Source organism: Colias croceus, chromosome 23, assembly GCF_905220415.1.
Source record: "Colias croceus chromosome 23, ilColCroc2.1".
Lineage (NCBI taxonomy): Eukaryota > Metazoa > Arthropoda > Insecta > Lepidoptera > Pieridae > Colias > Colias croceus.
This window is the reverse complement of record NC_059559.1, coordinates 7,197,646-7,223,219: the sequence shown is the minus strand read 5'-3', so window position 1 is coordinate 7,223,219 and position 25,574 is coordinate 7,197,646. Positions and strand designations below refer to the sequence as shown.

Genomic DNA, 25,574 nt, shown 5'->3' with positions numbered 1-25,574 from the left:
ATTTATCTTTTGTATTGATGTTCTTTATTGATGTCCTTGAAATAAATGTTTTTTCTTTCTTTCTTTCTTTCTTTCATAGTACGTAGATAACATCCCGAAAGAACAATAACGCGCAACACACGCGAAAAGTATGTAAAAGATTCGGCTCGAAGGACCAGTCTAACGGGATCATAGTAAGTACGTAGATAACATCAAAGAACTATAACGCGCAAAAATACGTGGTTAGTACGTAGATAGCAACCCAAAGGACCAATAACACACAAATATAAACGCGGTCATTATTATTATCATTATTAATGTCGCGCAAATACACGTAATAACCACGTAAATCTAACTCGAAGGACCAGCACATGATCCCACGGAATCATAGTTAGTACGTAGATAGCTTCTCAAAGGACCGATAAAACGCAAACACGCGTGGTAAGTACGTAGATAACATACCGAAAGAACAATAACGCGTAAAAAACACGTGGTAAGTACGTAGATCCAGCTCGATGGACCAATACGAATAGAACATGATCCAACCGAATAATACAAGGTAAGTTTTTATAGTTATGTTACTCACACATCCGTTTCGTAGGACGATAAAGGACTTGATCATTAATTGAAGATTTTTTTAACACAAACAAAACTTTTTAAATTTCAATAAGTGCAAGTATTGTAATAATAATTTAAGTAAAGCATCCGTCGCGAAGGACCAAAACTATTAACGTTTACATAAACGATGACTGGATGTAAAACTGGAAAATTTGAACATTTTATTTGTAAAAACACATGCAGTATTGCTAAAAGTACAAAAAACTCACACATCCATCTCAAAGGACCAATTCGGATTAAAGTTAAAGAATCATAATTTAACATTTTAATCGAAAAAAAAAAACTTTAGTTGATAAAACTACAGGCTCATTACATATTACAGTACATAATATTATAATACACTTACCAGCAGGCTGCGGTGCGGGATGTGCGGGCGGCGTTGCCGGATCGGCAGCCAACGCCTCAATCATCGCATCCAATCTACTTCTTGCTGCATCAGCGTGCGGGATCAACTGTGATCACGCCAGATTCTCACCCCCCCCCCTTTCTAACTAAAATAGGTCTCCCCCCACCAACGTGTCTTTTTCATCCCCACACTATACTTATCAGCTGTGATAATGTCCCCTTTACCCCCCACCGAAAATAAGTCTTTTTCACCCCTTACCAGCAGGCTGCGGTGCCGGATGTGCGGGCGGCGTTGCCGGATCGGCAGCCAACGCTTCAATCATCGCATCCAATCTGCTCCTTGCTGCATCAGCGTGAGGTATCAACTGGGATAATGCCAGGTTCTCCCTCCCAGGGACGAGTCTTTGGTACTGGGGGTCGTGGGGTGCTCCCTCCACGTCCACCAGGAATGGTGGTGGCATTAAGTGGGGTGGGATTTCTGTCTGTTCGTCTAGCGCACCCCCTAGCGCGTCGCGTACTGGAATTTAAAATGATTTAGAAATTTAGTATTGAAGTAGGTGCAATCAATGGAAACACTTGGCCAGAAAGAACTGTTGTGTCAATAAAAATGAATACGATAAAATTAGGAGAAATAGAGTAAACTAAAAATGATTAAATGAGTGCCGTGAACGCAATGGACTGCATTTGGACGATATTATTTTTAAGAAATAAATTCCCATATTATGCACTTTAATAATTAATAAACATTTTTTCAATACACCGCTTACTTTTTTTTTATTCATCCACAAAATATAAACTTTATTTTGAGACACCCTGTATATGTACATGGGTTATTGTAGTTGAAAATTAATAAAAATAAGCATCCCATATATTATGTACGATGTGAGCAGTGTTGGTGTATCTAATCCCCAACGATCACGATTTACTTTGATTTGATTTGGCAAATAAATATATTTACAACAGTCATTTAAACACATACCTAACAGTCATATCAAGTCTACCCAGCCCATTTTGCAAAAACAACCTTTTCCTATTCACCCGCCCCCCTCCCCCCCTTTTACACAGTCGGTCAACTCACCCAGAGGCCTATAATCCGTGTGAAAGAACAGCTCCGTGGGCAATTGGGCGAGCAGTCTGTGCCCCTTGCCCAGTCCCAGCAAGAGCACGTGGCCGTGGGAATCGGACGCGGCTATCGTGTCCCCTCCCCCCCACTTCGCGTCGAATATCGCCCCCTCCCCCTGCCCCTCTATTACGTTGTGGAACTGGGCTAGTACCTGGAATAAAATAAATATAATATACATCACTGCATTGTATTTTCTCTTTTTGTGCATTTAACGAAGTACACAGGTGTGTTTTCTTTTACTTAGAGTTATATTTCAAAGGTACTCTTATATGTGTATACTATGCTATCAGGAAAATGTTAATTTTATTGATTAATGGCCGTTCCCAATATTGTATCTATCTTCGGTTTGACTCTACTAAAGATAGAAAATGCTATTTATCTTTCGTTTTGGCGTCCCAATAAGCTTACTAGCGATAAGCTAAGCTATCTCTGATCGCTATTTATCGTCTGGAGGACTAACTGCTTACTAGAGGTATATTTTTCTCTCTGAATTTGTCTATTTGAGCGTCCCAATAACGTTTTGACAGCTGTCAGCCAGTAATGGCCGTTCCCAATATCGTATCTATCTTACGATAGATAGAACCTTACTAGCTATCGGAGATAGCTGTCTATCTATAACCGTAGTTTGAATATTGGGAACGGCCATAAGGTTATAAGTGTTAGGTAGTCGTTTTATTTTAATGATATTGATTTTGATAGATGAGATTTGTTTTTGTTTAAATTTATAAAAGAACACTGTCGAATAAGGTAAGAATCATGTAATGATAGTCAGATCTTTAAAACTACGCAACAGATTTTGATGCGGTTTTTTATTAATAGATAGAATGATTCTGATAATGTGAGCGGTGATATAGCATGTAGGATAGGATGTGGGATGTGACATAGCGTGTGAGATGGGATGTAACAGCGTGTAGGGTGGGATGTGAGCGGTGCAACAGCGTGTAGGAAGGGACGTGGGACATAGAAAATAGGACGTCGGATTTGGGACATGGGACTTCAAACGTGGGACATGAGACGTGGGACAACTCACCTCGCCGGCGGCCGCGTCCCACACGAACAGCTGTCCGTCGTGCCCTGCGGACAGCAGCACGGCCGGCACGAACGGGTGTGCTTCGAGCACGTACGCTTCGTCCCTGTGCCCGCACAGCGAGCGTACTTGCGTGCACGTACGTGCGCACCATACCTGTGGGGTGACCATATGACATGGTTTTAGAGAGACATTCCTAGTAATAGCAGTGTGAACACCACCACTGTAAAGTGTATGGTCACTTAACAATACACTTATACAGCCACTTAACAATAAACACAATTTTTATGTTGTTTGTTAGACATTTTAAACATACACACAATCCCCATCCTATTGAATAGAAAAGTAAAAAATAAATAAAAAATTTACAAATAAAAGAGAAATTTATGTTACAACTTACTACAAAAATAATCGGTGTAAAAAAAATTTCAACAAAAAATTAATACAAAAAATGACTGACTGAAATAAGATAAGTACATTTTTGACATTCTTATCACTACATAGTATAAAACAAAGTCGATGTCCCTTTGTATGCTTAAATCTTTAAAACTACGCAACGGATTTTGATGCGGTTTTTTTTAATAGATAGAGTGATTCAAGAGGAAAGTTTTAGTATATAATTTATTAGGTTTTAGACAAAGCGGTCAAAGCCGCGGGCGGTAAGTTAATTAACACTATATTATTTAAAAAACATCATACTCACCCTAACAGTATTATCCGAGACAGCGGTCATAACATATTCGTCGCTACAGTCCCAGCAAACCATGGTCACCTGAAAACAAAGTTTTGAAATTCTCGTTTAGTTTTACAGCTGATAATAATCGATTCGAATTCCGCCTCGAAATCGATTTTTACTGTTCATGAAAAACATCTTCAAGTGTTGAAGTTTTATAGTATAGTTTACAATGGCATTTTTACACGTCAATAGGCACAGATAAAAAAGACTTATTCTTTTTTTTTAAGTCGATAACTGTCATCCTATCATGGGTCCATGGCCTTTTTTTGTTCATGGAATATCTTGAAATAGATGAATTTATTATTCATTATTAATTTTTTTGTCAATCCTACGAACAACATGAATATTGTATATGATTAAAAACTTATCTATACTAATATTATAAATCTGAAGAGTTTGTTTGAACGCGCTTATCCCGGGAACTACTGGTTCGATTTGAAAAATTATTTCGGTGTTGAATAGCTCATTTATCGAGGAAGGCTATAGGGTACATATCATCACGCTACGGCCAACAGGAGTGGAGCCACGTGGGTGAAACCGCGCGGAGCAGCTAGTTTTAACTAAATGTCACTCACTTTCAACTTCTTCTGCTCATCCGGCGCGCACGTACGCAACAACGAATGTCTCCATTGCGTCGCGTATAACGTCCATAGGGCTGCCGTGCCATCTTTGCTACCCGAGACAAATCTAAAGGATGGATGGGTTTATTTTAGTTTTTTTTTCACTTTGACATCATAATATATATATCAGTTTTTATGAGTGACAAATTTTTGAAAGAATTTTTTTATTAGAGTTCGACATTGTGTGTTGTATTTTATAAATCGTGTTATACTGAAAGTGTTATATATTATAGTGCGTGTTGACGCGTGTTATAGTACGTGTTGTAGTGCGTATTATAGTGTGTTGTAGTGTGTGTTTTAGTGCGTGTTGTAGTGTGTGTTGTATTGCCTGTTATAGTGTATGTTCTAGTGCATGTTGTAGTGTGTTTAAGTGCGTTTTGTCGCGGGATGTGTCTTGCAGTGCGTGTCTACCGTCGAGTGTCTGTTTATAGTGTTTTTTTATGGGTGTGCGTGAATTTTGTGGTGTTATATCTCACCGCAGCCCTCTATGCGCCCACGCAATGCTGTCCACCGCGTCCAAGTGTACAGCTGTCTCGAGCACTCGTCTCGGGCCGCCGGTACACACGGAGTATATGCGCACGTGGTGGTCCGCGCTGCCGCACGCTAGGAACGCGCCTGTGACGAGATAATTTATTAGTGAAGTGAAGGTGTCAGAAGTGAAACTTCTTTGGAAAGTTTCAAAGATAGCAAAATAGTCGCCTTACGCAAATTTGTGACGGTATTAACATGTCGCGATGGTGAAATTCTACTCTCAATGCGCTGCGCCTAAAGTTTCATTTCGAAATAAAAAATAAAATGGACGAGTCAGTGTGATACAAAAGTAGATCTTAGCGAAGAAGGATAGGAAATACTTATTACATTTAAAAATGACATAAAAAAATATTGTTAGTGTAGTGTGTTAATCGGTCATAATTCGACCATGGTTTTAAACATAAACAAAGGCGTATCTTCGTGTTTCAATATAATATGTATGTGAGAGAGTTGACGTATATTTTGTGTTGCGCGTCATGTAGCGGGACAAAATGTTCCCTAGTGTATCCGGGGCTATCTTAATATATATAAATCTCGTGTCACAATGTTTGTCCTCAATGGACTCCTAAACCACTTAACCGATTAAAATAAAATTCGCACACCATGTGCAGTTCGATCCAACTTGAGAGATAGGATAGTTTAAACATGTAGGTACCACGGGCGAACCACTAGTAATGTATGTAGTATGCAGAGGAACTGCCCGTCCACGGAGCGGTCCTGTGCGCCGAGTGTGGGGGGGATAGCGCCGTGCACTCACCGCCCGAGGACCAAGCGGCGCATATCATGTGGCACGCGCCCGGCCGCATGCGCTCCACGTACTGCACCGGCTGCGAGAGGAACTGCCCGTCCACGGAGCACGTCCAGAACGCGACCGAGCCGTCCGTGGACGTGGACGCGAGCCAGCGGACGTCCGAGTGCGCGGGCGGCGCCCAGTGGACCTGTACACGCGATATAATAATAGGAAATAACATCACAGTCACTATTGTCACGTTAAACCATCTCGTAGGTACTATCAAAATTAGTCTAGTCATATTTAGCCGTTTTGAAGTCACTGTAGTCATTGTTAGCCACACCAAGAAACATTAATTTAGACTACTTATACAAATAAAAAAATTTACTCAAAATCTAAAGTAACTTTAAAATTGAAAACTATAAAATTAAATAAAATTTTACAAGAAAAAATATACTAAGAAAGTAAAGTTGCTACACAATATACGCTGCAATATGACGTTGGTCAACCCCGCTAATCACTCCTTAGTCAGTAAAGTCACCATCTCTAGTCACTATAGTCACTGTTAGTCACTCCCTATTCAATGTTATCTACCTAGTCACTACTTAGTCACCGTTAGCATCTCCCTAGTCACTTTAGCCACCACTAACCGAGGTAATCGTCCCCGCATGTGCATGCAACACAGCCCTCGGCGCGCCAGTAACTAGACACCACACTCGCACGAGCCGCTCGACCGAGCCACAGGCCAGTAGCGCTCCATCACTGGATATAGACACGTCTGTTATCTCTGCGCCTGCGCCGCGGAGCGTTGCTAACAGACGACCGTCTATGGCGCTCCATACTTTGACTAACAGGTCGTCGGCACCCTGAAAGTTAAGTGTGTTAAAGGTATAGTCTCAAAGTGAAACTTTTCTATTAATTAGAAATAAAAATGTGTGCGTGTACTGTACACACGTAAGAAGTGAAACTTCTTTATGACCATTCAAAAAATAATTTACTATATGCAACTTTACAGAAATACGTCAATTCACGCGTGGTAGGGATAAGAAAAAGATGGCGCGTAACGGAAAAATGTCACACTAAATTTTATTCCAACCCCGATAAAGAAGTTTCACTTCAATAAGCAAAATAATTATGTGAGAAGTTTTACAACATATATGCATGTTTAATAAATAAGAGAGTCGTATTCACAACACACATTAAAACGATCTACACGTTTTATGAGTTTCATGTTCGTACTAACAAAACATAAAACACATTCAAAAATAACTTGTAATCACAGTAAAAAATACTGTCCGTACAAAAAAAATTATACCTGATAGACAACCAGTAGTAATTTTTGTGAAACGCATCAATTTAAAAATTAAATTAAAAGTATTTGAAACTAGGGCAAAACAAGTGAGGGCTTTTTATTTTGAAATCTAATCTAAAACAAAAACGAAAGAAACTTACAGTAACAACATATTTCCCTGTCGAGTCAAACACTAAACAATACACGGCTGACAAATGGCCAAGCGTGCGCCGCTGTAACTGGAGGCCCCGTAGCAAACGTGCAGGGAACGGGCCCCCGTGCCCTGTGGGACACACGGGGCCCGCGCCGTTCGCGGGGCCCCGGGGCCCGCCACCTAACTCGCGGCATATTAGTCGACGTACTGCGGATTAGAAAATTGCAAATCAAAAACAATATTTTATCTATACTTATTATAAAACAGTTTATACTAAGGTTAACAGAGTATTGTCTTCTTGACGGGGCTTAATATAGTCATTAAATTGTTATATTACATGATTTTAAAATCAAAACCATCCAAAAACGAAACATCAAGTTACAATACTGAATTTACCTACCTACTTTAATTGTTTTAATTTTTTTGGCCAATTTTATTTGTTGTAAGGATAAGGATATCAATAGAAATTATAATATTTTATTGTTAATTATTAAGATATCTACAGGCAAATTGCATGATGATCTTATACACCAAGTATTGTGGCCTCTAGAGCTCCAGCATGAAATCACAGACAATCTCAACACTTGCTCCGTGTTGTCTATGTCACACCACACACCACACCACAGACAATCTCACCCAGCGTGTGGTCCTGCTTGTGCGACGCGTACTTCGGCCGGCCGTGCACCAGCGACTCGCTGAGCAGAGACAAGCGCGCGCTGAGCACTTGCTCCGTGTTGTCTATGCGCGGCGGGGCGGAGCGCGCGAGGCGGAGCGCCCGCTCGCACACCGCGGCCAGGCGACGCCATGACACCTCCGAGTATTGGGAGTTCTGGGGAATTTAATAAAAAAAATGTATTACAATCAAACATATAAGCAAACATGTTAAAAAATCATTATTTTCCTGGCGAGTTAGATATTGAAACATGTTAATAAATTAATAATGGGTCAATTTTACAGCGAACTAATTTAGTATAATAAAACAAGTCAATAGCTATCTGTTCCTAAGTGTGCTCTTTTCTCTTTTAAATAATTTTAATCGTTAATTTTTATTAAAGATAAAATGATTGTCAAGGATGGTTTTTGTATTTAAAGTAGAATTTATAACATCCTAGACATAGTTGGCAAAGTCACAGTCAGTTTTGATAGAATGAACATAATTAGATTTCAAGTTAATGAAACTTTTTAAATTATTATTGGTAAAAACTTTAAAGCGATGAGATGCAAGTTACTTTTGTTTTATTATAATCAAAATAGTGAATAAGGATTGTTTTATACGACTTTTATATAGTTAGTTAGTTAAAGTTGTATTTAAGTTAACTTTATCATCATCATCATTATCAGCCTACATTTGCTGGACATGGGCCTCAGTCAGAAAATAATTAATTGTTAATTAATTAATTGCTATCTCTCGAAAAAGATAACCAATCTGATATAAGTTTTTTTAAAAACTGGCGCCATTCAAGTGTTAACAATATTACGCGAAAACTTGCTCGGAACCGGCCAATCACGTTATAGCAACAGCTGACATACGTGGGAGTGAAACAAAAGATCAGGTATTGAGAATTTCACCCACGCTAGAGCGAGACAAATGCCGACGAAGTTGCGCGATCATGTGAAAAGAATGGATGATTAGCGAGAATTTTCATAAAATACACAATTACACAAAAATAATAACAGAAACGCGACAAAAACGTTTTTCTCGATTTTCCACCGTATTTTAAGGATCGTTTTCGTGTATTGCACAGTTTAAGAAATTTTACCATTTTTACGAAATTTATTATTTCCCAGACGCTAATTCACGCAAAAAACGTAAATAAACATCGATTCTGATGTAAAAACATGTAAACTTACCAATTCATTGAAAGATTGAGGATGCTCGCTGCCCTCCCAGTCGAGCCGTCGAGGTAGGACCTACAACAGAAAAAATTGCACAAAAACTTTTTCAGAAGTTTCAGCGAGTTTGACAGCGACGGCCACGTGCGTTTGCAATCAAAACAACAATATAAGCTCTAACTCTAGTACTGCGAAAAGCTCAAACTTACGTCTACGCTCTGCAACTCTTTCAACAGTGTCTGTAAAAAAACGGGACACTTGTTAGCATTTTTGTCACAATAATAATAAAATCCATTAATAGTTTGATCTATTTTACCTTTGCAGTCTCTTTAAGCGGGCCGCCGGAGAGAAATTTCGCTATCAGAAAGTAGAGTTCTGAAACCGGGCAAGACATCTTAGTCAACCTTGCACATAGGACACTCGCAATATCACACACGATTTTATAACACTAAACTCACCTGGGACGACATTGAGGTCTTCGTTGGACTCCTCCATAATCCTAGTTTTATCACCGTGTCTCAAAACTGGTCAAAAACATCACAAACATACACAAAAACCATCAAACATTTCACTTGAAACATTACATTGTTGACGAAAGATAATGCGACCACTGTAATAACAGCAAAATGGCGTTTGTTCTACAATCTACAGTCACAGAGTCTCAAACTGTCGGAAAAGCAGTTTTGCATGTAGTTTGGCAGCAAATGAATAGATGGCGCTAGATGTTACTAAATTTTATTTTATTTTCTACATCTTTCCCAAATTTTATTTTATTTTCAGAAATATTAAATTAGTTCTATTAATCGGGAATAACTTCGTACCGGCGTTTTGTTTTATTTAAATTAAATTGTATAATTTATGGTTATAAATCATATCATAACAGGGTAACATTTTTTCATCAATGTCAAAATTGTCAAGATTATAAAAAATGAAAAGGCAATGAATGGCACCGCTCGTACTATGGTTGCTGCGAAAATGAAACGATAAATAATAAAGTAATGTGTTTTTGTGAAAAAACTCAAGCCTACAGTGTTGTTTACACTCTGTTCAAAACGGCGCTTACTTTGTTTACTTTCTGTTATAAAGTACGCTGTCTGAAAAAGGGCGGAGTCCATATCAATACAGTTGCTTGGATGTGATACGTATAGAAAACAGAAATGTGTTAAAAGTAAGAAACTCTCAGTTCTATTCAGCTATGATATTCCTTCTTCAGAACTAACAAAGGAAATTCTTAAAAACTGTAAGTATCTAACAAACATTTGTAATACATATAACATTATTTTATAAGACAAACAACCTTTTATTAAACCTTTCCCGCGTTATACTCTTTAATCAAAGTTATTTAATGATTCGCTTTATTGAAAATATTGCGTTAAATATAGTCACATTAGCTAAAGAAGTTAGCTAAAAAGTAGATAACTATATTTAACAATTCATAGTCTAATTACCAATTATGAAATGACCTGAAAAATTCCTGCCGAGGGATAGTTGTAAAGGGGAACGTATATCTTTACAAATAGTACTTACACAGCATTTTCTGGTGAGTTTACAATTATTATTATTATATTTTACAAATTAGAGGCAAATTTAGATGTCTTGTTCTGAACAATTGCAAACTACTAAAAATATTAACTTTTAAAGTGTGTTTCTTGAAGCTAAAGTTTGCAGTAAACAGTTATGTAGTGAAGTTTCAATTATCTGGCTGTCTGTCTGAATTCACCACCATCCTACAGTAAAAAAAATAATCCAACATTGGAATAATTTGCGTAGATTCAATTATTAAAAACTAGATTTCCGCCCGCGGCTTCGCCCGCGTTTGCAAAGGAAAACCCGCATAGTTCCCGTTCCCGTGGGATTTCCGGGATAAAAACTATCCTATGTGTTAATCCAAGTTACCCTATATATGTGTGCTAAATTTCATTGTAATCGGTTCAGTAGTTTTTACGTGAAAGAGTAACAAACATCCATACATCCATACTTACAAACTTTCGCCTTTATAATATAGCAAGTAAAAAAAATTAATATTTCATAAATAAATAAAATGCTTTTATTTAGTTACTATAATGAATATTCAGTAGACCCTTGTTACTTCGGCCCCTAAAATCCGACATGTCTATAACTGCAATTTTTTGGTACTATTTTGTAAAACATATAATTCGACAAATTCAATGCTCCCACACTGCCTTAGGGGCTGTCCATTAATCACGTGAGGCTCGAAAGGGGGGGAGGGGTCCATCAAAAAATCACGAAATATCACCATGGGGAGGGGGGGTAAAGTAATATATCACGTGTATTTATTTTTTCGGCAAGCGCGCGATACTCAACCGAAAAGCGTCGTTACATGTATTTATTTTTAGTCAAACGCGTACAACTTTTTTGCATTTCTTTCATTATTTTTATGTCATTCAAAAACAAACTGCAATCTTTCTGTCTACCTCTGAACGTTTATTATTGTAGTCTTTAATTTTCTATAATAAAATTAGATGATACTTATACCAGTATTTTTATTTTTTTTATAAATAAAAAATAGATTCTTTGCAGGTACGAAAAAATACACGTGATGTAGGGGGGAGGGGGGAGGGGTAGTCTTAAACCTCACCAAGTATCACCAAGGGGGAGGGGGGGTCAAAAAATGTCAGAAAAAACATCACGTGATTAATGGATGGCCCCTTATAAAACTGAATCATGTGAAATACTCTAGGTCTACTGTATCAATATATGGATAAGCTAATATCTAAACTACAAACTTCACTTTGTAGTTTACAAATACGAACCCCTATTTGAAACTAGCCGACCCAGTAAAGTTCGTAGAGCCATATTTTTTATGCAAATATTTTGTTATAGAAGGCCACTGTTGGTTTTACAACATGACATCATTCGATCACATTCACTCACATTTTATACAATGATTATAAAACAAGTGACTATGTGTTTCCATTATCAATTTTGACAAAAAACCAAAGTTTTGATTGCAAGCTTCTTGTAGAGGAGCCTTTTGAGGAGAATTTTCTTGTTTTTGTTAGTATTTATTGTTTGTATCGGCATCTGAAAATACATTTTTTTCTGAAATTTACAAATATTTTACTGTTTTGGTTCATGAGATACAGTCTGGTGACAGACAGACTGCAAAGTCTCAGTAATAGCTTCCCATTTTACACTCTCAGTACGGCACGCTAAAAATTATGAAAAAGTCTTTAAATTTTATTCCATAGAAACATTGAGACCATTGTAGGAGAAAATATTAACTGATGATGCATTAAAATGAATCGTCTAAATGCTACATTCTTTTTTATTTACATTCTTATCCATTCTAGCACAATGTCAGGAGGAGCGGCCACAAACTCTGGTGCCAGTACATCGGTAACGGCCCTCGGAGGGCTCGGGGGCTCTCTAGAAGACAAGGACTGTGATCTCCTCTGTCCCGTGTGCTTTGAGCTGATAGATGAAGCGTATGTGACGAGATGCGGGCACTCGTTTTGTTATGCGTGTATTGCTAAATCCGTGGAGTTACATAGACGGTGGGTACCTATGGGTATACGTGTCAGAAGTGAAACTTCATTAGGTGAATTTTAAGCATTACCGTCACGTCATGGAGTATAACGACGATTTTGGTATGTTTGAATCTTGGCAAAGAAGTTTCACTTCTGCATGTGTCAGTCATGCATGGCAAACATGCTCTTTTTTTATTAAGTATTTACTATTATGAGATTTCATGAGATATGAAACAATAGAATTAACAGTAGATCTATGTAATTGTTAATTATTTTTTGCTAAATTTTTAATTTTGTTGTTTATTTTAAAATGGGAAGAACATAATTGCAGATTATTAAGTATTTCTTTGCTAATTTCAAAGATCTGATTGACTGTATTAATTGAAATATATCTGTTGCAGGCAAATTAATATATAATTTTGCCATATGCAAAAGTTCGGTATTTTCTAATATGCCCGGGCATAAGCATGCCGAGTATACGTTTTCGAAGGTTTTTGGTTTGGAGTAATAGAATTTACAAATTGGCCTGTGACATATCTATCCAATTTTCGAGTTCGTAAATACTTAATAGTGTATAAATAGCAAACTACAGTATATCATATTTTATTTTACCTGTACATATAGTGTCTTTTAAATTATTTTCTATGTGCAAGTTTCTTGTATGTAAGTATTTGTTTCTACCCCATCAGGTGTCCAAAATGCGGTGCCCAGTTAACAGGCAGAGACCACTACTTCCCGAACTTCCTGCTGAACGAGCTGGTGGCCCGCAGGCGGCTGCGAGCGAAGCCGAGCGCAGCACCAGCTGTGCCCTCCCCGGGGGATGCTGAGCGGCTGCGGGCTCTGGTCGCTGCGGAGGCTAGGCATTTGGGTATTTATTTATATACTTTACACTCAAACTCAAACTCAAACATTTATTTATTCAATTAGACTTCTTCGAGAAGCACTTTTGAATCGTCAATACATATTTTTAACCCGTGACACGTCCTATGCACGGATGTTATGTGTCCCAAGTATGTCGAGGTAGTTTACGAAATCTAGCTTTTTTATGACTACCGAGTTTGAAAATTTTATTTACCCTATTGTTCTATAATTATATGCCATGTATGATATATTTTTGGAAAGAGGAAGAAACTAGTTATAGCATAAAAATGTAATCATGACGATATATTTTTTCTATAAAATTATAAAAAATTGATTTTCTTTTGTTTTAATTTTAATTGCTTACATACTAACACTTACATGATAATGGTGAGTCATCAAATGATCATATTCACGTTTTCATATCACTACACGATTGCCAAATACATTCACTTATATTTTCACACATTTAACACAACGTATTTCACTATGAATAATAACAAATATCCATTATTCACAAACAAGAAAAAAAGCGCCATTTTGCGTCTTCCGCACTGAAAAGTTGAGACACTTTTTCACTGAGTATTCTTCAAATATCCCTAAAACCAATATCATAAACGTATTCTACGTAAAATTTCCAGTAATATACGTCTCAATTATCACTCATCTAATTATTCCTCTCGGCATAATTCACAATCCAAATATTCGTTGAACAAGAGAAATGTCACAAACTATGGCCGATGACGCAACTCAATCAATGATTCACTTTTTTTTTTTATTTTGTGGTTTTGGTCTCTATTGCCTGTCTCGGAGTCGTGTCGATTCGAATTATAAATGTTTAAGGCATAGAGAAATATTTTTTATACTGGAAACATTCACTTGTAAGCAGCTACAGGTGACGTTCAAAGTCATTGGCCGCGTTATGAACAGGCGGTTGTACGCAGGACGCTACAGTCAGAGTTTTAGTTATGAACAACCGCCTGTTCATAGGACGTGTCACGGGTTAACATTTACCACCGATTCGGAAAGCAGTATCTATGGAGAAGAATCGGCAAGAAACTCCATAGTTGCTCTTTTAAATCATTTCAGTATTACAATTTAATTTTACAATATGTAACTACACTTTAATACCGTTGTACATAGATGCCGAAGCCGCTTCCTTAGTGCTGTGGTTGACGCGTGAGCGTAGAACCGAGTGGCCCTGGGTTTGATTCCCGGTGAAGACAAAGAAAAAAAAAATCTCGGTCTGGCAGGACATAGCTGATCAGCTACTTGTCCCTAAAGAAAATCGATCAGTGAAACAGATGTATGCTTAATGCATTTTCCGCTTACCCCACTTGGGGTACACGGGACTTCACTGTTTTTTCACATAGATGAAACCTTGCAACTACTTACAAAAAAAAAGAGGAGCACAACTTATTTATGCTATGTAGTTAAAATAAATGTCGACAAGGGTGGTTATGCTTTGTGATGGATGATCACAAGTTATTAGTTTGTAAAATGTTAGTAAAAAATATATAAACTACTAGCGGTCCGCCCCGGCTTCGCCCGTGGTACATATTTACGTTTTCTCTACATAAGAACCATCCTCGTATTTCAAGGAATATAATAAAAAAAGAATTATCGAAATCGGTTCAGCCGTTCACACGTGATGCCGTGACAACGCGAAACGGGTTTCATTTTTATATATATATATAGATTATTTCAATAGTCTTGATTGTAAAAATTAGTGGTAGGAATGTAGAGTGGACATAAAGTTTGATCATGGATAATGATGATGAAAACAGAATGCTCATTTATTTTGCGTTGTAACTTTTCCAACTCGGTAAAAATCTAAGTTGCATAATCTTTGTGTTCTAATTTAATCTAGTGGTTTTAATTTCAATCAAAATAAAGAAAGCGATTCTTTATCTTGTCTTACCTATAGATGTGTAAACAAATCTGCAGGTCTATCGGACGTGGACGGCATGCTGGACGTGCTGACCCGGCGCAAGCGGCTGCTCGAAGCAGAGTCGGCAGCAGCGCACCACCGGCTGCTCTACGAGTTCCTGTCGCAGCTGCTGCGCCACCGCACGCACCAGCTGGAGCAGCTCGCAAGGGAGGCGGAGCTCGTGAGGAAGGTAGGCCAGCTCCAACTCAAACTCGTACTCAAACTCAAACCTTGAAACTCAAACTCAAACATTTAAGCTCAAACTTAAACATTTAAGAACTCAAACATTTTAACTCAAACTCAAACATTTTAAGCTCAAAGTCAAACATTTAAACTCAAATTCAAACGTTTAAGCTCAAACTCAAACATTTAAGCTCAAACTCATACATTTAAGAACTCAAACATTTGAGTTCAAACTCAAACATTTAAGCTCAAACTGAAACGTTTAAGCTCAAACTCAAACCTAAGAAAGGATTTCCCGAAATTCTTGCGGGAACGGGGAAAAACGGGGATGCACGTACAATGTCGAGGGCGGAAGCTAGTAAGGTATAATTATACCAAGTTTCATCGAAATCGAACCGTTTGTTTTCACGTGATATCAGCATATACAGACAGACATTTTTTTTTTAAATCCCATATTTGGGTTTGGTATTGATCCAGTTACACCCCTTGCTATTTATTTTTTCAACATTTTTAATGTACAGAATTGACTCTTGTACAGATTTATTATACAGGGTGTAATCGTTAAGTGTGCACAGGCGATTATTCCGTAACTATTACAGATATCAAAAAACTTTAAACTGATATCGAAAGTATTTAACCTAATGAGTAAAATGGCCATAATAAATTTTTAAAAATAAAACGAGAAATATCTAAAAAATTAACTTGAAACCCTCCCATACATTTAGTATGAGATACGAATATCCCATGTACATGGGTTGATCCAAAAGTAATGATAATCAATATTAAACAAGGTCATAACAGTTATAATAATTATGTAGTTCTCTAGATAGTCTTCTAACTAGAAAATATGCTTCAATATTTTTTTTTCCTAAACTTAAAAAAAAAAACTTTGACTTCATCCACAAAAACCCCTCCACGCGGCCATCACTTCGCTGTCGTCTTAAAATAATTTATTGCTAAGAAAGTGTTTCTTGTGCCGAGGAAAGAGATAAAAGTAAATAGGAACTACATCTAAAAAATAGGGTAGGTGTTCAAGCATTTGAAATGCCGATTTTTGAATGGCAGCCATCGCAACTGACGCTTTGTGATCTGGTGCGTTGTCTTGGTGAAACAGCGTTCAGGTCCGCAGTTTGCCATGTCTCTTTTCCTTACTAACCTACCGCAATCTTTTAATTTGGTCTGTTTAGTAAGAGCCCAATAAAGTGGCTACCTTTTTAAAATATTCCACCATAATTATTCCTTCAGCGTCCCAAAAAACTACCGCTTTAATCTAACCTACTGATTTTCACTTTGATTTTCTTCATCGTCACTTTGGAAGCTCGCATCCAGGACATTGATTGTTTTTTGGTTTCAGCATAAACATGGTGAACTGGGGTAACGTCCATGATCACAAAACGTGACAAAAAATTATCCTGATATCATTAAAAATTTAGAAATTTACCCTCTACATGTCGAATCGTTGTTTCTTCTTTTCGTCGGGAAACATTCTGGCACGCACGGTTCACATTCAAATTAATGTAAATAATTGGAAACGTGGCCTGTTGATATGATTTTTTTGTGATAACTAAGTGAATACATGAGCAAGCAAAAAACATTTATTTTATATTTTTATGTGCACAGGAAATACCCAATTATCATTACTTTTGGATCAACCTAGTACATATAATATGAAAGATTTTAGCTTTTTCTTTATTTTTTTGGTTTTCTGCTTTAATTACTTCGCAAATTTGAAGGGAAGTTCATTTAGAAACTGTAAATGGAGCTCCTCATTGTATTGCACAATGAGGACATCACTTCGAAAATCTGCTATGAAAACAAAATGTATGGGAAATAAAATGTATGGGAGCGTTTAATGTAACATTTTTGGATATTTCTCGTTTTATTTTTAAATAATTATTATGGCCATTTTACTCATTAGGTTAAGTACTTTCGATATCAATTTAAAGTTTTTTGGTATCTGCAATAGTTACGGAATAATCGCCTGTGCACACTTAACGATTACACCCTGTATGTATAGATCATTTTTTAAAATGTTAATTTATGAATTTCCAGGACATGGAGCACGTAGGCCAAGTGCTGCGGACCCTCAAGGGTGGTTTGGACGATGGAAGGTTGACCCCAGACCAGACTCTCAGCCAGGAACCACCAAGATTGAAGCGGGATATCAGCGAGCTGGACGCTTCTGGTGAGTATTTGAGAAAACGGAGCGTGTCAGAAGTGAAACTACTTTGGAAAAATTGAAAGATACCATAATCGTCGATTTACTCAATGACGTGACGATATTGCCATGACGCGACCTTGAAATTTTATTCTCTAAAACTCAAACTCAAAAATTTATTTATTCAATTAGACTTCTTCTAGAAGCACTTTTGAATCGTTATTTACATATATTTTTTTTACATTTACCACCGATCTCTATTTATAAAACACTAGCGGTCCGCCCCGGCTTCACCCGTGGTACATGTTTACGTTTTCTCTACATAAGAATCATCTTCGTACTTCAAGGAATATAATAATCGGTAATATATAGATTTGAATGCCATAAAAACAAAATATCAAATATCTCTATCTCTCTCTCTCTCTCTCTCAGCAACATGTGCAGAAGAAGAAGAGAGTTTCATCTCAGGCTGCGGTGCTGCGTGGGGCGGTGGAGATGCGCTAGCGCAGCGTTGGAGACGACTGGCCGCACACTTTGATGATTTCGTACAGGTATATACATAAATACATACATAGATACATACATAAATAAATAAATACATGGGCAGTCTGGAAGAGATCGCTAGTAAGCGATAAGGCCGCCTTATGTACCTGCCATATTAATCCTTTTTGTATAATTGTAAATATTTTACTTGGTGTGGTATATTAAATTGATAAATAAATACTTACAAGTAAAGTCCCATGTCCCCTAGTGGGGTAAGGGGCAGATGCATTATACATGTTTCACATGGCACAGATGAACAATATGCATTTATGGAATAGAAAAACCACGGTATTTTTTTAATAAAAAATGGTTGTTTAGTGCACTGTGCTAATTGTCTGATCCCTACTAATATTATAAATGCGAAAGTAACTCTGTCTGTCTGCCTGTTACGCTTTCACGCTTAAACCTCTCAACCGATTTTGATGAAATTTGGCACAGACAAACTTTACACCCTGGGAAAGAACATAGGCTACCTTTTATTGCGAAATATGTACCACGGGCGAAGCCGGGTCGGACCGCTAGTAAAAAATGTAATTTGACCTAGAGACATAAGTTATAGTGGGGCCAATTAAATAGGGAACATTTAACGTCTATCAATATTATAAACACAACGAATTTATTAATTTGTGGTGTTTAATATTTATTCACAAGTAATCATTGCATTCGATTTAAGATAACAGATTTCGATTTTCAGAGTAACGTCTCTAGTATTTAAAAAATAACAAAGGTTAACTGACACAATATTGTAGCGACGTTAAAGAACTGTAAATTCGAAATTGTTTATTGTGTGTAAAATGGTGTATTAATTGTAAAATGAAATCTTAAAATTACTTGTATCGGTCATTATTATTATAAATAATATGTAATCGTAATTGAAAAAAGTTATGCAAATGTGCAGTTCTAACAAAACGAAATAATATTATTCTATGTCGTCGTTACTAGGTTACGTTGTTGAATTTTGTTGAACTGTCAAATGTTACCTATTTAAATGACTACTATAGTATGTTAAATAATAAAAATGATTTTACAGCAAGGCAAATATATCTAATTATAAAGGCGAAAGTTTGTATAGATGTTTGTTACTCTTTCACGTAAAAACTACTGAACCGATTACAATGAAATTTAGCACACATATAGAGGGTAACTTGGATTAATACATAGGATAGTTTTTATCCCGGAAATCCCACGGGAACGGGAACTATGCGGGTTTTCCTTTGCAAACGCGGGCAAAGCCGCGGGCGTAAATCTAGTAAAAACATAACGTTATCTTTATTCGTTTGTTTAGTGCTATTTCGCGCACCGCGCGGACGAGCTCTACTTCCCGGGCTCGGGCTCCGACGGGGCTACGCCCGCGGGGCTCCAGCCCGTGCCCCCGGGGCCCCACACAGGACCCCACACTCCGGGGCCCCACAGCGTGGCCTCTGTTGCGACCGACGATATAGTGCCGCAGCAGATGCCGGAGAGCAGGGCTAGTAGTGCGGCCGGTGAGTTGAAAGTGTTTTTGAAGCAAAAATGTTAGCAAAAAGAGAAATAAAAATAAATAGTATCGAAAAATATACAAAAAAACTAAAATTCAAGTAGAAAGCAATAATTTTGTAACAATTTTAGCATTGAAAGTTATTTTGAAAATTAAATACTTTTATAAACTCGTCATATCATCAATTTTTTAATAAAAACGTACGAACGTTAAAGATATACATCGTTCTGTATTGGTTAAAGAAATTTTAAATCGAAAGAGTAGTGTCAAATCGTGACAAACTAACAAAAATCTTTCCTCTCTATAATAAATAATTTATATTTGCAGGCGGGGACCAACGGGCCCCAGACGGCGAGGGCCCCGTGGCCTCGCACTCCGCGTGCGGGGCCCCAAGTGTCCCTGAGGGGTCTGCGGACGTCGGGGCCCTGGGGGGCCTCGAAGCCTTCCGCGAGGACCTAGCTGCCTTCACGCGGTACAGGGCCCTGAGGCCCCTGGCGACCCTGTCGTACTGTTCGGACGCGATTAACTACTCCACTATAGTGTCGACTATCGAATTTGATAAGGACGATGAGTTTTTTGCTATTGCTGGGGTTACTAAGAGGATAAAGGTGGGTTTTTTAACGTGAATCTTACTAATATTATAAATGCGAAAGTTTGTGAGGAAGTGTGTATTTGCGTGAAAGAGTAATAGGCCATCCACACGTCTGCCGAACAACGTGGCAAACAACGAACACAGGGACAGCACTATACGTAGAAAAGAGATGTACTTATTTCCTTCTCGCTTCTCTGTATAGCGCCGTCCCTATGTGTTCGTTGTTCGTCACGTTGTTCGGCAGACGTGTGGATGGCCTATTACTCTTTCACGCAAATACTACTGAACTGATTACAATGAAATTTAGCACACAAATAGAAGGTAACTTGGATTAACACATAGGATAGGTTTTATCCCGGAAATCCCACGGGAACGGGAACTATGCGGGGTTTTCTTTGAAAACGCGGGTGAAGCCGCGGTTGGAGAGCTAGTTTAATCTAATGAGACTCGATTTTGAGTTGACCACTTTTTACGGGCAAATTTAATTTAAACTTACACCTGACCGTGTACATAATATTATGACATCATCAAGGATTGGTTATAAAACAATAATTTCATGAGTTTGTTTTATTTTTTAAACTACTAGCGGTACGCCCCGGCTTCGCCCGTGGTACATGTTTACGTTTTCTCTACATAAGAACCATTCTCGTATTTCAAGGAATATAATAAAAAAAGAATTAAATCGAAATCGGTCCACCCGTTCACGCGTGATGCCGTGACCAAGGAAAACGGGTTTCATTTTTATATAGATATTGTTACATCATGTTGTAAACTGTCTTTATAAAATAGAATACATTAGAAAGAAAGAAAGGAAAAACAAGTTATTTCATATTAGAAGTAGTACATTAGATTAGTACATTAGATAATACTACATAACAATGCCTATAACTAAAAATAAAAAGATCTGATCCCATACTAAGCTTTCGCTTGTGTTATGGAAACCAGATGGCTGATAAACATACATATATAATTTTAAATAAATACTTATATAGATAATTAACACCCAGATACAGAGCAAACATCTATGTTCATGACACAAATATTTGCCCCGGGTGGGAATCGAACCCATGACCTCTGGCTTGGAAGGCAGGGCCACTACCAACCAAGCCAACCGGCCAGTAAAAAAAGGCAGGATGTTCACGATTTTTAACCGACTTCAAAAAAAAGGGGAGGTTATCAATTCGGCCGGTATGTTTTTTTCTTTTTGTATGTACACCGATTACTCCGAGGTTTCTGAACGGATTTACGTGATGATTTTTTTGTTCGATGCGGGATGGTGTCGAATTGGTCCCATAAAAATTTTATTCGGATAGGCCCAGTGGTTTTTATTTTATGAGCATTTTTGTCTGTATTTGTAAATGTTGCAAGTGCAAATTTGAAGTCGGTTGTTTTTAACGCAGTTATCACTTGTTATTTTTTACTTTTTCGTTTTTGAAGTCGGTTGTTTTCAACGTAGTTATTTTTATATACAATGGAGTGATATTCCAAATAAATAATTTTTAATTTCTATATTTTTACAGGTGTTCGAATTCGAGTCGGTAGTACGTGACGCGGTTGATGTGCACTACCCGTGCGCTGAGATGCAATGTTCTCACAAGATATCCTGCGTCTCTTGGAATGCGTACCACAAGAATGTGTTGGCGTCCAGTGATTATGAGGGCACAGTGGCTGTGTGGGATGCTGCTACTGGGATGAGGACTAGAGCATTACAGGTACGTGTGGAAAATGTTGGAATCCCGTGGAAAAAGTCGGGATCCCTCCAGGATCCGGTTGAAATATGTGGGATCCTGTAGGTTTGGGAGGTGTAGAAGATGCAGGTTGGCGTGTAAGGCTAATAAATGCGGGATCCTGCAGGATCCTGTAGGTTCCCGAGGTGTGGATGAAACAGGGTGGTGTGGAGAGTACGTAAAGAGTAAAAAAAGTTGGGATCCTGCAGGTTCCGGTGAGAAAAGGTGGGATTCCGAGGTGTGGAAAGGTCAGGGTAGTGTGTAGGTGTTCGTTCGGGTCTCCTGGAAATCACATTTTGATGTTTATTAGATAATAAGTTTTATTAAGAGATGCAGACATTAGATAAAAATTCTAAAATCTATATTTTTGGCTTATATATCGATCACGTATTAGTAGTAGTAGTAGTAGAAGTATATTGTAATGTAATATCAACCTTATAACCTGTGAATCGCCAATAAATAATTTTGAATTTGAACACCCCACTTCCTTAAAAAAATGTCATTGTTATTTATGACTTTCCTACGATTGTATTATATGTTATAATAGACGTTTCTATAATTAATTTATTATTTCTTTACAGGAGCACGACAAACGTTGCTGGTCGGTACACTTCAACCGCGCTGACGTGCGACTCTTGGCCTCAGGGTCAGACGACGCTAGGGTCAAACTGTGGTCACTTAACGCGGAACGTTCTGTGGCCACTTTGGAGGCCAAATTCAATGTCTGCTGTGTCCGATTCAATCCTAGCTCCTCTTGTCACCTAGCGTTTGGGTCTGCGGATCATTGTGTCCATTATTATGACCTAAGGGCCCCTAGATCACCGCTGGCTGTGTTACGGGATCACAGGAAGGCGGTGTCCTATGTGCAGTTCTTGGATGATAAGACTTTAGTGTCCGCGTCCACGGACTCTATGCTGAAGTTGTGGAAGGTTAGTACAAAAAGGGGGGGTTTTGATGAGATTTTCACGGGTGGGTAGTCTTATTTTGAATCTCATTTCGTTGTTGGCAATAGCAATTTGGTGATAGAATAAATTACGCGTGTGTGAAGCCGTGGGCAGTTGTGTTAGTTTTATTAATATGAATTATAATCATAAATGAATATATGAATACTAGCTGCTCCGCGCGGTTTCACCCCCGTGGCTCCGCTCCTGTTGGTCGTAACGTGATGATATATAGCCTATAGCCTTCCTCGATAAATGAGCTATCTAACACCGAAAGAATTTTTTAAATCGGACCAGTAGTTCCCGAGATTAGCGCGTTCAAACAAACAAACAAACTCTTCAGCTTTATAATATTAGTATAGATATATCATTAATTCATTATCCTTTAAACAAAAAAAAACCCGCATAGTTCCCCTTCCCGTGGGATTTCCGGGATTGCGTCATTTTCCCGGGATAAAAAGTAGCCTATGTCCTTTCTCGGGTATCAAAATATCTCCATACCAAATTTCATGAAAATTATTTCAGTAGTTAAGGCGTGATTGAGTAACAGACAAACAGAGTTGCTTTCGCATTTATAATATTAGTATGGATTGTAATTTGTAATGGTACAAATATAATGATTTTATGGAGTTTTTAAAAAATTTACTTTTAATTTGTAAAAAATCATGAGGATATGAGAAGCTTGCAAGTGGAGTCTTGGGCAAAGTGATAGTTAGTTTTAGTATACAGTTATTTTCAAATTTCAAAGTTATTTAGTTCAATTCATTTAATGTTGTAAATCTTTCAGTTTATTTTATTTCTGAAATAAAATGTAAAAATGTGAATTTACGGTAAAATATTCTTCACTAGATTTCCGCCCGCGGCTTCGCCCGCGTTTTCAAAGGAAAACCCGCATAGTTCCCGTTCCCGTGGGATTTCCGAAAACCTATCCTATGTGTTAATCCAAGTTACCCTCTATATCTGTGCTAAATTTTATTGTAATCGGTTCAGTAGTTTTTACGTGAAAGAGTAATAAACATCCATACTTACAAACTTTCGCCTTTATAATAGTACTAGCTTACCGCCCGCGGCTTCGCCCACTTTCTCTAAAACGATTTGAGATTTAAACTATCCTATCTCTCAAGTTGGATCGAACTGCACATGGTGTGCGAATTTTATTATAATCGGTTAAGTGGTTTAGGAGTCCATTGAGGACAAACATTGTGACACGAGATTTATATATATTAAGATTAAGAAGATATTAAGATTTTGTCATTCAACTTACAGTCAGGTCTATTTTTAAAGGTTTATGTAAGTGTATCTCTAAAACCGCATGCAAAGCTAGAATTTATTCCGCAGCAGTGTTTAAATTCTGTGTCCAATATATTCAAAACGTTTTTTTTTCCAATGTTAAACAGTTTTAGATTTACAACTGAAAAAAGTGGTATATTGGGTGGTTATATTGGCTTTTTATGTGTGTTTTGTCCATTATTTCTTATTTTTGAAGTTATACTTCTTTTGGCGCGATGGAGAAAAATGATGAGAGTGAATTTTTACGATGCGCGCGCACACCGACACCTAAATTTAACAGCATGAAGTTAGTTCTAGGTGGTATGAAAATTGATAACTATGTTCAAGTTGTATATTCTAGTATTTTTTCCATACGCCAAAGAAGTATAACTTCTAACGCGTGTACATAAGTACACACACTCTTTTTTTATGCTATTTCATCTCAAATAAATCAACCTCCCACAGGTGGATTCCCCGCGTTGCGTCCGTTCGTTCACGGGTCACGCGAACGAAAAGAACTTCGTCGGTCTGGCCACGGACGGCAAATATGTAGCTTGTGGCTCAGAGAATAACGCTCTGTATGTGTACTATGGGGGGGTTTCCAGACCGTTACTAGCGTATAGATTCGATGCTTTACGAGGGTTTCTAGAGAGGGAAAGACGGGACGAAGAGCCTAGCGAGTTTGTGTCGGCTGTGTGCTGGCGTAGGCACCCGGCACGCCCTGCATTGTTGGCAGCTAACTCGCAGGGTACTATTAAAGTGTTGGAATTGCTGTAAGGTGTACTGTATTGGAGTGTTTGGTACAGTACTGTATGGTATTGTACTGTATTGTAGGGTATTGTAATGTACGGTACTGTATTGTAGCAGCTGATCACTCGTAGGGCACTATTTAAAGGTGTTCGATCTTTTGTAGGGCTGTGCACTGTACTGTGCTGTAGTGTACTGTAATGTATGGTACTGTACTGTGCAGTACTGCGCTGTACTGCACTGTATACTGCACTGTACTGTACTGTAAAGGTGCTAGAACTCGTTTACTTACATCATTGTAACGTATTAAATAGCAGCTGATAACTCACAGTATACATATAGTAGACGCTCCTTATGTACTGTAAATTGTGAGTCGAATAGCGCCACTGTGTAAAAAGAATGGGATAGATTCAGCGCCATTTTGTGACGTCACAGCTTTTAATTCGAACGAATGTATATAATATTGATATTTGACGTTTCTATCCATGATGGACAATAAACTGCTAAAGTCGCGTTCAAAAATTGTCCGAATCAAAACTGTCTAAATGTCTATTGGGCAGAGCTTCATCTTAAATTAAAACTATTCACTATCCAGATCATTATTTGATTCGAAATGACAGCTATGACGTCACATAATCTATCTTATTCTTAGTTGGATAGCATAATACTTA

At 37.8% G+C, this 25,574-nt stretch overlaps 2 protein-coding genes across 3 annotated transcripts in view; one reads left to right on the top strand and one right to left on the bottom strand.

The window, feature by feature from the left end:
* LOC123702255 (PH-interacting protein) overlaps positions 1-9,587 on the bottom strand; it is a 46,660-nt gene extending 37,073 nt beyond the window's left edge. The window contains exons 1-14 of the mRNA XM_045649947.1: positions 9,446-9,587; positions 9,304-9,362; positions 9,197-9,226; positions 9,006-9,065; positions 7,791-7,983; positions 7,162-7,361; positions 6,360-6,575; positions 5,737-5,917; positions 4,925-5,063; positions 4,404-4,515; positions 3,796-3,864; positions 3,096-3,248; positions 2,021-2,216; positions 1,202-1,459 (exon numbers count right to left, since the gene is read on the bottom strand). Coding sequence (XP_045505903.1) covers positions 1,202-1,459; positions 2,021-2,216; positions 3,096-3,248; positions 3,796-3,864; positions 4,404-4,515; positions 4,925-5,063; positions 5,737-5,917; positions 6,360-6,575; positions 7,162-7,361; positions 7,791-7,983; positions 9,006-9,065; positions 9,197-9,226; positions 9,304-9,362; positions 9,446-9,482 — 1,903 coding nt within the window. The 5' untranslated portion in view covers positions 9,483-9,587. The remainder of the gene's footprint in view (positions 1-1,201; positions 1,460-2,020; positions 2,217-3,095; positions 3,249-3,795; positions 3,865-4,403; positions 4,516-4,924; positions 5,064-5,736; positions 5,918-6,359; positions 6,576-7,161; positions 7,362-7,790; positions 7,984-9,005; positions 9,066-9,196; positions 9,227-9,303; positions 9,363-9,445) is intronic.
* Positions 9,588-9,929: 342 nt separating this feature from the next.
* On the top strand, positions 9,930-25,282 carry LOC123702183 (E3 ubiquitin-protein ligase COP1-like). 2 transcript variants are annotated; one of them, XM_045649862.1, is made up of 11 exons: positions 9,930-10,227; positions 12,302-12,505; positions 13,168-13,346; positions 15,284-15,456; positions 17,502-17,634; positions 18,040-18,158; positions 19,436-19,634; positions 19,955-20,235; positions 21,740-21,931; positions 22,528-22,875; positions 24,622-25,282. In XM_045649862.1, exons 2-11 carry the CDS (start codon positions 12,306-12,308, stop codon positions 24,931-24,933), a joined length of 2,136 nt encoding a protein of 711 aa, XP_045505818.1. In that variant the 5' UTR covers positions 9,930-10,227; positions 12,302-12,305; the 3' UTR covers positions 24,934-25,282. The 2 variants fall into 2 exon arrangements, with proteins under 2 accessions (XP_045505818.1, XP_045505819.1); XM_045649863.1 differs by lacking the exon at positions 9,930-10,227 and adding an exon at positions 10,435-10,527.
* The last annotated feature ends 292 nt before the right edge of the window (positions 25,283-25,574 follow it).

Coding starts and splice junctions, on each gene's coding strand:
- LOC123702183 (XM_045649862.1), top strand. CDS start 12,306: ATGTCAGGAGGAGCGGCCACAAACTCTGGTGCCAGTACATCGGTAACG. Junction 20,236..21,739: donor GGGTTACTAAGAGGATAAAG/GTGGGTTTTTTA, acceptor ATATTTTTACAG/GTGTTCGAATTCGAGTCGGT. Junction 22,876..24,621: donor CTATGCTGAAGTTGTGGAAG/GTTAGTACAAAA, acceptor AACCTCCCACAG/GTGGATTCCCCGCGTTGCGT.